This window comes from Pelodiscus sinensis, chromosome 22 (genome assembly GCF_052426305.1).
Source record: "Pelodiscus sinensis isolate ZL-2025 chromosome 22, ASM5242630v1, whole genome shotgun sequence".
Taxonomy (NCBI): domain Eukaryota; kingdom Metazoa; phylum Chordata; order Testudines; family Trionychidae; genus Pelodiscus; species Pelodiscus sinensis.
In genome coordinates this window covers 27,579,637-27,592,165 of record NC_143073.1, presented here as the reverse complement: position 1 = coordinate 27,592,165, position 12,529 = coordinate 27,579,637, and the positions used below count along the sequence as shown (strand labels likewise).

Below are 12,529 nucleotides of genomic sequence, written 5' to 3'. Positions count from 1 at the left end.
TGGGGCCCAGACCCGAGGTTGCAGGCTGGGCTGTAGCTGACGGCCAGGAGAGCCCAGCTCAATTCAGGGGTCGCTGCGGCCCAGGTCACCAGGCACGCGAGGGATTCTGCTGCATCAGCGCGTTTTCCTGGCCGCCGGGCTGGAACAGGCGCGTCCCCCGCAGCCCCTGCGGCACGACCCTCTTCCGCTCGCTGCAGGCGGCCAGCCCCCCCCCCCCCCCCGCAGCAGGCCCGGCTCTGCTCCCGGGGAGAGAACCCAGCAGGCCTGGCTCCCAGCCCCCCACTCTGCCCCCTTTTCCCTGCACTCCTTGGCTACACCCTCTCTGGCTGCCCGGGCCCCGATACTGCTGGGGGGGGGGGGTCTGGCTACAGCAGCCAGGGGGCTCCTGAGCACAACACCGAGGGCCCCGTTCCCCTGGCCCCACAGCTCAGGGGCAGGCACCCGGGAGCCCAGCCCCCACCCTCAGAACGTGGCTCTCCGGGTCACGGGGGGGGGCAGAGAAGGCAGCTGCCCCCCCAGACCAGGCCACTCGCCCCCAGCACAGGTTCTAGCTGACCCTCCTGCCTTGTGCAGGGCGGGGCAGAGCCTGCTCAGGAACAGCCCCCCAGCCTGCAGCCCAGACCCGGGAGAACCACAGGCCGGGCGCTGCGCCCCAGCGCCACTGGCACCCCCCAGCCTGCAGCCCAGACCCGGGACAACCACAGGCCGGGCGCTGCGCCCCAGCGCCACTGGCACCCCCCAGCCTGCAGCCCAGACCCGGGACAACCACAGGCCGGGCGCTGCGCCCCAGCGCCACTGGCACCCCCCAGCCTGCAGCCCAGACCCGGGACAACCACAGGCCGGGCGCTGCGCCCCAGCGCCACTGGCACCCCCCAGCCCCCCAGCCTGCAGCCCAGACCCGGGACAACCACAGGCCGGGCGCTGCGCCCCAGCGCCACTGGCACCCCCCAGCCCCCCAGCCTGCAGCCCAGACCCGGGAGAACCACAGGCCGGGCGCTGCGCCCCAGCGCCACTGGCACCCCCCAGCCCCCCAGCCTGCAGCCCAGACCCGGGACAACCACAGGCCGGGCGCTGCGCCCCAGCGCCACTGGCACCCCGCAGCCCCCCAGCCTGCAGCCCAGACCCGGGACAACCACAGGCCGGGCGCTGCGCCCCAGCGCCACTGGCACCCCCCAGCCTCCCAGCCTGCAGCCCAGACCCGGGACAACCACAGGCCGGGCGCTGCGCCCCAGCGCCACTGGCACCCCCCAGCCCCCCAGCCTGCAGCCCAGACCCAGGACAACCACAGGGCGGGCGCTGCGCCCCAGCGCCACTGGCACCCCCCAGCCCCCCAGCCTGCAGCCCAGACCCGGGACAACCACAGGCCGGGCGCTGCGCCCCAGCGCCACTGGCAACCCGCAGCCCCCAGGCCCCGCTTACAAATCCATGCGCCCCCCCCAAGTGCCCCAGCTGGCATGCGCCCCCCCCCAGGGCAGCTGCACCCCCTTGGCCTGGAGCCAAAGCAACGGGGGCAGGGGACACAGGCTGTACCAAGCCAGGCCGACTGAACCGGCTGCCAGGGACCCGCCTTCAGCAGCACCGAGCTCAGCCCGGCCTCAGCCCCCCTGCAGGAGCCGGGATAGGAGGGGCTAGGGCGTGGGGGGGAGGGGAGGGGCCCAGCCAAGCCCTGGGGACTCCCTGGATACTCTCCCCTTCCCGCCCCGCCGAGGCACCGTCTCCTCAGAGCGGGGGAGGGGGACAGAGGGTCTTAGCTCCCCAACTCTGGCCCGGGGTCCCCCCCCCTCCCCAGGCGACCCCATGGGCTCCGCTGGGGGTGGGCGGGAGGATGGAGCACCCCTCTGTCTAGGAAGAGGCCAAGCCTCCCCACAGCCAAACGCTTCCCCCCACCCCTGCCCCAGCTCCCCCCCCCCCCCAGGGCCAGCCCCCAAGATGAACCTCCTGGGGGGGTTGAAAGGGCAGAGGTGCCCTGTGGGGTGCTGGTGACACCTAGTGGCCACCGCTGGCATCACAGCTTCCCCCCCCACAGCCAGAGCCCGGACACAGGTGGGGGTGTCTGGTCCCTGCATCTCTTTTATTGCGGGGAGCGGAGCCGAGGTGCTGCAGAGGCCCTAGGCGGGTCCGGCCGTCCGGGGCAGGATCAGCCCCCCCTCGCTGGTGGGTTCGGCAGGAGTCCGGCGGGGGATGCCTGGAATGAGACACACACGTCAGGGACAGGCAGGGAGGGGGTGGGGGCCCTGGGGCAGGAGCAAGTGGGAGGGGTCGGGCAGTAAGAGACTCACCCGGGTTGAGCCCCCCCGGACTCCTGGGGCGCAGGGAGAGCTGGGGGGGGAGGCAGAAGGGCGAGGCCCTGCTCTTTCCCGTCCGTTGGCCTCTCCATCACTCACGGTGCCCCCCCCCCCGCCTTGCCCCCCTCAGCTGGGTCCCTGGGGGAGGGGCAGGGCAGGCAGCCCCCGAGGCCTGGGAGGGGGGGGCAGAGGCCGATGCCACAGCCAGTCATCGCGGTTCTGGTTGGGCTGGCCCAAGGGGCGAACTGGGGGGGCCTGGAGAGAGAGGGGGATGGTTACACCAGAGGGGATGCACTTTGCACACTCACATTCCCTTGCACACTCACTGCAGTTCCCCCCCAGCCAGGGTTGCTCACCTGTGGTCCGGGGTCCAGGGTCCTGGGTTGCAGCAGGTCCAGCCGGGGGGGGACAGGGGGGCCAGGTAGCTTGGGGTCTGGGCAGGGGGGGAACCCAGGGTGCCCTGCCTGTGGTGAAAGTCAGGAGGCTGGCTTCAGCTCCTCCTGCACCCCATACGCCCCTTGTCTCCCTGCCCCCCCACCCCCTCCTGTCGCCTCCCCCACCCCAGCCCCCCACTGCCTATCCCCACCCCCACCCCCTCCTGTCGCCTCCCCCACCCCAGCCCCCCACTGCCTATCCCCAGCCCCACCCCCTCCTGTCGCCTCCCCCACCCCAGCCCCCCACTGCCTATCCCCAGCCCCCAGCCCCTCCTGTCGCCTTCCCCACCCCCAGCCCCCCCCACTGCCTATCCCCAGCCCCACCCCCTCCTGTCGCCTCCCCCACCCCAGCCCCCCCACTGCCTATCCCCAGCCCCCACCCCCTCCTGTCGCCTCCCCCACCCCAGCCCCCACTGCCTATCCCAAGCCCCCACCCCCTCCTGTCGCCTCCCCCACCCCAGCCCCCCACTGCCTATCCCAAGCCCCCACCCCCTCCTGTCGCCTCCCCCACCCCAGCCCCCCACTGCCTATCCCAAGCCCCCACCCCCTCCTGTCGCCTCCCCCACCCCAGCCCCCCACTGCCTATCCCAAGCCCCCAGCCCCTCCTGTCGCCTTCCCCACCCCAGCCCCCCCACTGCCTATCCCCAGCCCCACCCCCTCCTGTCGCCTCCCCCACCCCAGCCCCCCCACTGCCTATCCCCAGCCCCCACCCCCTCCTGTCGCCTCCCCCACCCCAGCCCCCCACTGCCTATCCCAAGCCCCCAGCCCCTCCTGTCGCCTCCCCCACCCCAGCCCCCCACTGCCTATCCCAAGCCCCCAGCCCCTCCTGTCGCCTTCCCCACCCCAGCCCCCCCACTGCCTATCCCCACCCCCACCCCCTCCTGTCGCCTCCCCCACCCCAGCCCCCCACTGCCTATCCCCACCCCCACCCCCTCCTGTCGCCTCCCCCACCCCAGCCCCCCACTGCCTATCCCAAGCCCCCAGCCCCCCCACTGCCTATCCCCACCCCCACCCCCTCCTGTCGCCTCCCCCACCCCAGCCCCCCCACTGCCTATCCCCAGCCCCACCCCCTCCTGTCGCCTCCCCCACCCCAGCCCCCCCACTGCCTATCCCCACCCCCACCCCCTCCTGTCGCCTCCCCCACCCCAGCCCCCCCACTGCCTATCCCCACCCCCACCCCCTCCTGTCGCCCCCCCCACTGCCTATCCCCAGCCCCACCCCCACCTCTCTCAGGGCGGCCAGCTCCCGCAGCACCAGCTCCACGTCCTCCAGGTCGTCGTCCTCCGGGGCCCCCCCCGCCTGCGGCTCGATGCGAATCTGCTCCTGCCCCTGGATCTGCCGGCGGCAGAAGGGGCAGGTCTGGGCCTGCGCTTGCTGAGAGGAGATGGAGGGTCAAGGCCACCCCGGGGGGGAGGGGCCGGACGGGGGGGGGCCCCGGGGGGGGGGCCGGCGGGGGCGCCCGGGGGGGAGGGGCCGGACGGGGGGGGCCGCCCCGGGGGGGGCCGCCCCCGGGGGGGAGGGGCCGGACGGGGGGGGCGCCCCGGGGGGGGGGGGCCGGACGGGGGGGGCGCCCCGGGGGGGAGGGGCCGGACCCACCTGCCAGGCGCTCAGGCAGCCCCCGCACAGCAGGTGCCCGCAGGGCTGGATGCGAACGTCCTTGTCGTTCTCGGCGCAGATTTTGCAGAGCTGGAAGGTGCAGCCCATCTGGGAATAGAGCTGGGCTTGGTCCTGGGGGACACGGAGGGTGAGGCTGGTCCTGCCCAGGCGGGGGGGGGGGGCGGTGGCGCGCGGGGGGGGGGGCAGCCCTGGTACCGACCGGTGAGACCTCGATCCGGTTCTCAGGCGTCGGTTCCATCAGCGCCGTCAGGTCCGGATTCACGTTCCTCCCGTCGGGATACAGGTAACTGGGAGGAAGGGGAAACTGAGGCCAGGCTGGTCTGACGCCACTCCCTGGATCCACACCCAGACCCAGGGCTGGTCCCACAGGGGGCCCCTCTCCCAATCCAGGGTACTGGGCCCTGGGCCCACTGAGCCCGGCCAGCCAGTTCCCTCCTGCGGCTGCCCCAAGGCAGAAACAACCCCCCGGCCCAAATCGCAGACTCCGGGCACCTTGTGGGGCTCTGCCCCCCGGCCCAGCAGAGCCCCCGCTCACAAGCCGCCCCCCGCCAGCCCCCCGCTCACAAGCCGCGCCCCGCCAGCCCCCCGCTCACAAGCCGCCCCCCGCCAGCCCCCCGCTCACAAGCCGCGCCCCGCCAGCCCCCCGCCAGCCCCCCGCTCACAAGCCGCCCCCCGCCAGCCCCCCGCTCACAAGCCGCGCCCCGCCAGCCCCCCGCTCACAAGCCGCCCCCCGCCAGCCCCCCGCTCACAAGCCGCGCCCCGCCAGCCCCCCGCCAGCCCCCCGCTCACAAGCCGCGCCCCGCCAGCCCCCCGCCAGCCGCCCGCTCACAAGCCGCGCCCCGCCAGCCGCCCGCTCACAAGCCGCCCCCCGCCCGCCCCCCGCTCACAAGCCGCGCCCCGCCAGCCCCCCGCTCACAAGCCGCCCCCCGCCAGCCCCCCGCTCACAAGCCCGCGCCCCGCCAGCCCCCCGCCAGCCGCCCGCTCACAAGCCGCCCCCCGCCAGCCCCCCGCTCACAAGCCGCGCCCCGCCAGCCCCCCGCTCACAAGCCTTCCTTGTAGCCCTCGATCAGTGCCTGGAAGAGGGGTCGCTCTTCGGGAATGGTCTGCAGGATGCGGCCGTCCCGGCTCACGTAGCCAATGGCCCACTGGCCCAGCTGTGTGCAGCTGAGACGGAACACGTAGCTGGGGGGACAAAGTCAGTGGGGAGAGACCTCAAAGCCTCAGGGGGTGCAAGGGGACATGGCAGAGAGTGGAGAGGGGGCGAGCAGGGGGCGCTGTCCCAAGGCAGGCAGGGCTGGCCCCAGAGCGGCACTAGGGGGCGCTGTGGGGCAGGAGCTGGGGCTCAGAAGGGGGCGCTGTCCCAAGGCAGGCAGGGCTGGCCCCAGAGTGGCACTAGGGGGCGCTGTGGGGCAGGAGCTGGGGCTCAGCAGGGGGCGCTGTCCCAAGGCAGGCAGGGCTGGCCCCAGAGCGGCACTAGGGGGCGCTGTGGGGCAGGAGCTGGGGCTCAGCAGGGGGTGCTGTCCCAAGGCAGGCAGGGCTGGCCCCAGAGAGGCACTAGGGGGCGCTGTGGGGCAGGAGCTGGGGCTCAGCAGGGGGCGCTGTCCGAGGCCGGCAGGGCTGGCCCCAGAGCGGCACTAGGGGGCGATGTGGGGCAGGAGCTGGGGCTCAGCAGGGGGCGCTGTCCGAGGCCCGCAGGGCTGGCCCCAGAGCGGCACTAGGGGGCGCTGTGGGGCAGGAGCTGGGGCTCAGCAGGGGGCGCTGTGGGGCAGGAGCTGGGGCTCAGCAGGGGGCGCTGTCCGAGGCCGGCAGGGCTGGCCCCAGAGCGGCACTAGGGGGCGCTGTGGGGCAGGAGCTGGGGCTCAGCAGGGGGCGCTGTCCGAGGCCCGCAGGGCTGGCCCCAGAGCGGCACTAGGGGGCGCTGTGGGGCAGGAGCTGGGGCTCAGCAGGGGGCGCTGTCCGAGGCCCGCAGGGCTGGCCCCAGAGCAGCACTAGGGGGCGCTGGGGTGGGGCAGGAGCTGGGGCTCAGCAGGGGGCGCTGTCCGAGGCCCGCAGGGCTGGCCCCAGAGCGGCACTAGGGGGCGCTGTGGGGCAGGAGCTGGGGCTCAGCAGGGGGCGCTGTCCGAGGCCCGCAGGGCTGGCCCCAGAGCGGCACTAGGGGGCGCTGTGGGGCAGGAGCTGGGGCTCAGCAGGGGGCGCTGTCCGAGGCCCGCAGGGCTGGCCCCAGAGCGGCACTAGGGGGCGCTGTGGGGCAGGAGCTGGGGCTCAGCGGGAGGGGGGATCTCTCCATCAGCCCTGCCCATGGGTGCCTACCTGCCTGGCTTGTTGGAATAGGGCTGCAGTCGGTCCCTCACTTCGTCGTAGGTCAGGAAGGCCACGTAGGCCGGGTGCGTCACCGCCAGGTGCGTCCAGTTCTTCAGCAGCGTGGGCCAGGGCTGCCGGGCCACGAGGGTCGTGCTGGGTGCCCATGTCTCCGAGCCCCTCCCCCACACAAACCCCATTTCCTTCGCACAGGCCCGGCTCCCCCGGCTGCTGCTTAGCCGGAAACCCTCACGGCTCCCGCCCACGGGTCAGCGCTGCATCCTGCTAGGGCTCAGGGCAGCACCTGGGCTCTGCTCGTGGGGGGAGGGGCGCGGACTGGGGCCTTGTGGGGGATGGGCCACAGGAGGAGCCCCTCACCCCGCAATGTGGCTGGGCCCATGGAGCGAACGTTGCCGGGGGGGGGGGCAGCCTGCAAGATGGGGGTGGTGCCTGGAGCAGGCGGTGGGAGGGAGAGGACAGAAGGGGCAGAGGTGGGGGGGATGGGCTGCCACCCCCAGCCTGGCCCCAGGACTGCCCCCCAGCCCGCATCTCCCCAGCCTGGCTCCCCCATTTCCCTGGCCTGGACCTGCTCCCCAGCCCTAATCTCCCCAGGACTGCCCCCCCCCCCGACCGGCCCCAGGACTGCCCCCCCCAGACCTAGTCTCCCCAGGACTGCCCCCCCCGACCGGCCCCAGGACTGCCCCCCCCAGACCTAGTCTCCCCAGGACTGGCCCTGTACCTGGAAGAGGCGGGTGAAGATGTGGAACTCGAAGATGGAGACGTGGTCGCTGCAGGTGAGGTCTATAGTGGCTCGCAGGGCTGCGGCCATGGGGCCAGGTGCCACGGGATGCACCTGCTGCAGCCCGGCCTGGAACTCACTCCAGGGCACCAGGCTCCTGCAGGGGCAGTGAGGAGGGGCAGGGGGGAAAAGAGAGGTTGGGAAACCTGGGGGGCAGGGGGGGAGGAGAGGGGTTGGGATACCGGGGGGCAGGGGGGGAAGGAGAGGGGCTGGGATACCTGGGGGGCAGGGGGAGAGGGGGAGAGGGAGAGGAGGGGGGGAGGAGAGGGGCTGGGATACGGGGGGGGGGCAGGGGGGGGGGGGGGAGGAGAGGGGCTGGGATAGCGGGGGGGGCAGGGGGGGGAGGAGAGGGGCTGGGATAGCGGGGGGCAGGGGGAAGGAGAGGGGCTGGGATACTGGGGGCAGGGGGGGAGGAGAGGGGCTGGGATACCGGAGGGGGCGGGGGGGAGGAGAGGGGCTGGGATGCGGGGGGGTATCGGGATCTCACCGTGGCCCCCAGGTTCCTCTCCAGAAGGCCTCGGCGGGTGGCTGGCTGGGCCGGAACTGGTGGCCCTGGTCCTGCCCCTCGGGGATCAGGGCCCGGAGCTCCGCCAGCATGTGGCTGAAGATCAGTGAGAGCTTGGTCAGCTTCCTCCTGGAGAGCCATGGGGGGGGGTGAGAACGGGGCCAAGTGCCCCTGCCCCACCACAGACAACACTTTGGGGGGCAAGTATCAGAGAGGATCCCTGGCCATGGGGAACAACGGACTCTGCCCACCCCAGAAACAGGCCCTGAGATGGGGGAGGTGAGGGGCACCGGCAGTGCCGGGGAGCGCAGGGCAGGAGCGAGGGGCACCAGGAGGCCCGTGCGGGGGGTGCGTGAGGGGCACCGACAGGGCTGGGGGGGGAGCGAGGGGCACCGGCAGGGCCGGGGGGGGTGCGTGAGGGGCACCGGCAGGGCCAGCAGGGCCGGGGGGTGCGTGAGGGGCACCGGCAGAGCCAGCAGGGCCGGGGGGGTGCGTGAGAGGCACCGGCAGGGGCGGGGGGGGGGAGCGAGGGGCACCGGCAGGGCTGGGGGGGGGGGAGCGAGGGGCACTGGCAGGGCTGGGGGGGGCAGGGGGGCAGGGGGGGGGGAGCGAGGGGCACCGGCAGGGCCGGGGGGGAGCGAGGGGGGCACCGGCAGGGCCGGGGGAGGAGCGAGGGGGGCACCGGCAGGGCCGGGGGGGGTGCGTGAGGGGCACCGGCAGGGCCAGCAGGGCCGGGGGGTGCGTGAGGGGCACCGGCAGGGCCAGCAGGGCTGGGGGGGGGGAGCGAGGGGCACCGGCAGGGCCAGCAGGGCCGGGGGGGGAGGGCGGGGGGGGAGCGAGGGGCACTGGCAGGGCCAGCAGGGCCGGGGGGGGGAGCGAGGGGCACCGGCAGGGCTGGGGGGGGGAGCGAGGGGCACCGGCAGGGCCAGCAGGGCTGGGGGGGAGCGAGGGGCACCGGCAGGGCTGGGGGGGGGGGGGAGCGAGGGGCACCGGCAGGGCTGGGGGGGGGGGGGAGCGAGGGGCACCGGCAGGGCCGGCAGGGCGGGGGGGGGAGCGAGGGGCACCGGCAGGGCCGGCAGGGCCGGGGGGGGGAGCGAGGGGCACCGGCAGGGCCGGGGGGGGAGCGAGGGGCACCGGCAGGGCCGGGGGGGAGCGAGGGGCACCGGCAGGGCCGGGGGGGGTGCGTGAGGGGCACCGGCAGGGCCAGCAGGGCCGGGGGGTGCGTGAGGGGCACCGGCAGGGCCAGCAGGGCTGGGGGGGGGGCAGGGCCGGCAGGGGCAGGGGGGGGGGGAGCGAGGGGCACCGGCAGGGTGGGGGGCAGGGCAGCAGGGGGGGGGGAGCGAGGGGCACCGGCAGGGCTGGGGGGGGAGCGAGGGGCACCGGCAGGGCCAGCAGGGCTGGGGGGGAGCGAGGGGCACCGGCAGGGCTGGGGGGGGAGCGAGGGGCACCGGCAGGGCCGGCAGGGCCGGGGGGGGAGCGAGGGGCACCGGCAGGGCCGGCAGGGCGGGGGGGGGAGCGAGGGGCACCGGCAGGGCCGGCAGGGCCGGGGGGGGGAGCGAGGGGCACCGGCAGGGCGGGGGGGGGAGCGAGGGGCACCGGCAGGGCCGGGGGCGGGGGGGGGGAGCGAGGGGCACCGGCAGGGCCAGCAGGGCTGGGGGGGGAGCGAAGGGCACCGGCAGGGCTGGGGGGGGGGCCAGCAGGGCCGGGGGGGAGCGAGGGGCACCGGCAGGGCTGGGCGTTTCCCATTTTTGGTTCATTAACCGTCCCAGACTCTCTGCTTGCGCTGCTGGGAGCTGGTTACTGAGTAACTTGGGCTGCGCCCTTTCACCAGGGCAGGACCGGAGCCTCCAGCCCCTCCCTATGGACAAGCACCCCTCACCGCCGACCCACAGCCCCCCAGGCCTACCCTGCCCCCCAGCTGCCGGTGCCCCTCACTCCGGACCCACAGCCCCCCCAGGCCTACCCTGCCCCCCAGCTGCCGGTGCCCCTCACTCCGGACCCACAGCCCCCCCAGGCCTACCCTGCCCCCCAGCTGCCGGTGCCCCTCACTCCCAACCCACAGCCCCCCCAGGCCTACCCTGCCCCCCAGCTGCCGGTGCCCCTCACTCCCAACCCACAGCCCCCCCAGGCCTACCCTGCCCCCCAGCTGCCGGTGCCCCTCACTCCCGACCCACAGCCCCCCCAGGCCTACCCTGCCCCCCAGCTGCCGGTGCCCCTCACTCCCGACCCACAGCCCCCCCAGGCCTACCCTGCCCCCCAGCTGCCGGTGCCCCTCACTCCCGACCCACAGCCCCCCCAGGCCTACCCTGCCCCCCAGCTGCCGGTGCCCCTCACTCCCAACCCACAGCCCCCCCAGGCCTACCCTACCCCCCAGCTGCCGGTGACCCTCACTCCCAACCCACAGCCCCCCCAGGCCTATCCTACCCCCCAGCTGCCGGTGACCCTCACTCCCAACCCACAGCCCCCCCAGGCCTACCCTACCCCCCCCCAGCTGCCGGTGCCCCTCACTCCGGACCCACAGCCCCCCCAGGCCTACCCTGCCCCCCAGCTGCCGGTGCCCCTCACTCCGGACCCACAGCCCCCCCCCAAGCCTACCCTGCCCCCCAGCTGCCGGTGCCCCTCACTCCCAACCCACAGCCCCCCAGGCCTACCCTGCCCCCCAGCTGCCGGTGCCCCTCACTCCCAACCCACAGCCCCCCCAGGCCTACCCTGCCCCCCAGCTGCCGGTGCCCCTCACTCCCAACCCACAGCCCCCCCAGGCCTACCCTACCCCCCCCAGCTGCCGGTGCCCCTCACTCCGGACCCACAGCCCCCCCAGGCCTACCCTGCCCCCCAGCTGCCGGTGCCCCTCACTCCTGACCCACAGCCCCCCCAAGCCTGGGCTCCCCCCCGCAGCTGCCGGTGCCCCTCACTCCGGACCCACAGCCCCCCCAGGCCTACCCTGCCCCCCCAGCTGCCGGTGCCCCTCACTCCGGACCCACAGCCCCCCCCCTCCGCCCACCCGGCCCCCCCAGCCCTGCCGGTGCCCCTCACTCCGGACCCACAGCCCCCCCCCCCGCTGCCGACCCACGGCCAGCCCAGCCCTACCGCTGCCCCTCACTCCCGACCCACAGCCCCCCAGGCCTACCCTGCCCCCCAGCTGCCGGTGCCCCTCACTCCCAACCCACAGCCCCCCCAGGCCTACCCTACCCCCCCCAGCCCTGCCGGTGCCCCTCACTCCGGACCCACAGCCCCCCCAGCTACCAGTGCCCCTCACTCCTGACCCACAGCCAGCCCAGCCCTGGGCTCCCCCCCGCAGCTGCCGGTGCCCCTCGATCTCAGCCTACAACCCCTCCCAGCCCTACCCTGCCAGTGCCCCTCGCTCCGACAAACGGCCGGCCCAGCCCTACCGCTGCCCCTCGCTCCGACCCACGGCCGGCCCAGCCCTACCGCTGCCCCTCGCTGCGACCCACGGCCGGCCCAGCCCAGCCCTACTGCTGCCCCTCGCTCCGACCCACGGCCGGCCCAGCCCTACCGCTGCCCCTCGCTGCCGACCCACGGCCAGCCCAGCCCTACCGCTGCCCCTCGCTGCCGACCCACGGCCGGCCCAGCCCAGCCCTACTGCTGCCCCTCGCTCCGACCCACGGCCGGCCCAGCCCTTCCGCTGCCCCTCGCTCCGACCCACGGCCGGCCCAGCCCTACCGCTGCCCCTCGCTCCGACCCACGGCCGGCCCAGCCCTACCGCTGCCCCTCGCTGCCGACCCACGGCCAGCCCAGCCCAGCCCTACTGCTGCCCCTCGCTCCGACCCACGGCCGGCCCAGCCCTACTGCTGCCCCTCGCTCCGACCCACGGCCAGCCCAGCCCTACTGCTGCCCCTCGCTCCGACCCACGGCCGGCCCAGCCCTACCGCTGCCCCTCGCTGCCGACCCACGGCCGGCCCAGCCCTACCGCTGCCCCTCGCTCCGACCCACGGCCGGCCCAGCCCTTCCGCTGCCCCTCGCTCCGACCCACGGCCCTGGGCATCCCCGCCTCGCGCCGCCCCGCTGCCGGGGGCCAGTACCTGGAGGCCGACCCCTCCTGACAGATCCCCTCGGGGTCCCCCTTGAAGAGCCGGGCTGCCTGCTTGGCCTTGCGCTGCAGGTTGCTGAGGAAGACGGGGAAGTAGCCGGCCCCCCAGAGGCGGCTCAGGCCGGGCCCGGGCTGGCCCCGGATCCGCAGCAGGTGCTGGCGCGTCTGGGGCAGGAGCTGGGGCAGGCAGGGGGGGCTGCTCCTCAGCCCCAGGCCCGGCTGCTCCACCAGCACCTGCAGCTTCTCCAGCGCCTGCAGCGCCTTGTCCAGCGCGCTCCGCGTGGCCGCGCCCGGGGCGCAGGGACCCCGACGGGCGCCCGGCCCCCCTGCAGCCGCCATGGCCCTGGCCGGAGGGGAGACCGCGCTTCCTGCGCCGGGCCGGGCCGGGGCGGGTCTGGCGGGGGAGGGGGCAGGAGCGAGCCACACAAAGAGGCCCTGGGCCCCCCCCCCCACATCCGGAGAGGTCACTCCCCCCGGACGGGAGGCGGCGCGGGGGCGTGAACACATCACCTGCCGCTCGCTCGGGCCTGTGTACCTCGGGGC

The 12,529-nt window shown here is 75.5% G+C and overlaps 1 protein-coding gene across 4 annotated transcripts; it reads right to left on the bottom strand.

The window, feature by feature from the left end:
• Positions 1–2,052: 2,052 nt before the first annotated feature.
• Positions 2,053–12,463, bottom strand: CBLC (Cbl proto-oncogene C). 4 transcript variants are annotated; one of them, XM_089772824.1, is made up of 10 exons: positions 11,979–12,453; positions 7,921–8,067; positions 7,374–7,530; positions 6,647–6,768; positions 5,381–5,518; positions 4,536–4,623; positions 4,316–4,447; positions 3,944–4,093; positions 2,642–2,749; positions 2,053–2,185 (listed from the first exon to the last, which is right to left on the bottom strand). In XM_089772824.1, exons 1-10 carry the CDS (start codon positions 12,323–12,325, stop codon positions 2,138–2,140), a joined length of 1,437 nt encoding a protein of 478 aa, XP_089628950.1. In that variant the 5' UTR covers positions 12,326–12,453; the 3' UTR covers positions 2,053–2,137. The 4 variants fall into 4 exon arrangements, with proteins under 4 accessions (XP_089628950.1, XP_089628949.1, XP_089628948.1 ...); XM_089772823.1 differs by lacking the exon at positions 2,053–2,185 and adding an exon at positions 2,285–2,540 and having other exon boundaries at positions 7,921–8,034; positions 11,979–12,457; XM_089772822.1 differs by lacking the exon at positions 2,053–2,185 and adding an exon at positions 2,285–2,540 and having other exon boundaries at positions 11,979–12,451.
• Positions 12,464–12,529: the final 66 nt, after the last annotated feature.

Excerpts from the sequence above, each read along its gene's own strand:
- CBLC (XM_089772822.1), bottom strand. The coding sequence starts at position 12,325 with ATGGCGGCTGCAGGGGGGCCGGGCGCCCGTCGGGGTCCCTGCGCCCCG. Across the intron at positions 8,068-11,978 it reads CAGGAGGGGTCGGCCTCCAG|GAGGAAGCTGACCAAGCTCT; the intron begins GTACTGGCCCCC and ends ATGGCTCTCCAG. Across the intron at positions 2,750-3,943 it reads AGCTGGCCGCCCTGAGAGAG|GCAGGGCACCCTGGGTTCCC; the intron begins GTGGGGGTGGGG and ends CTTTCACCACAG.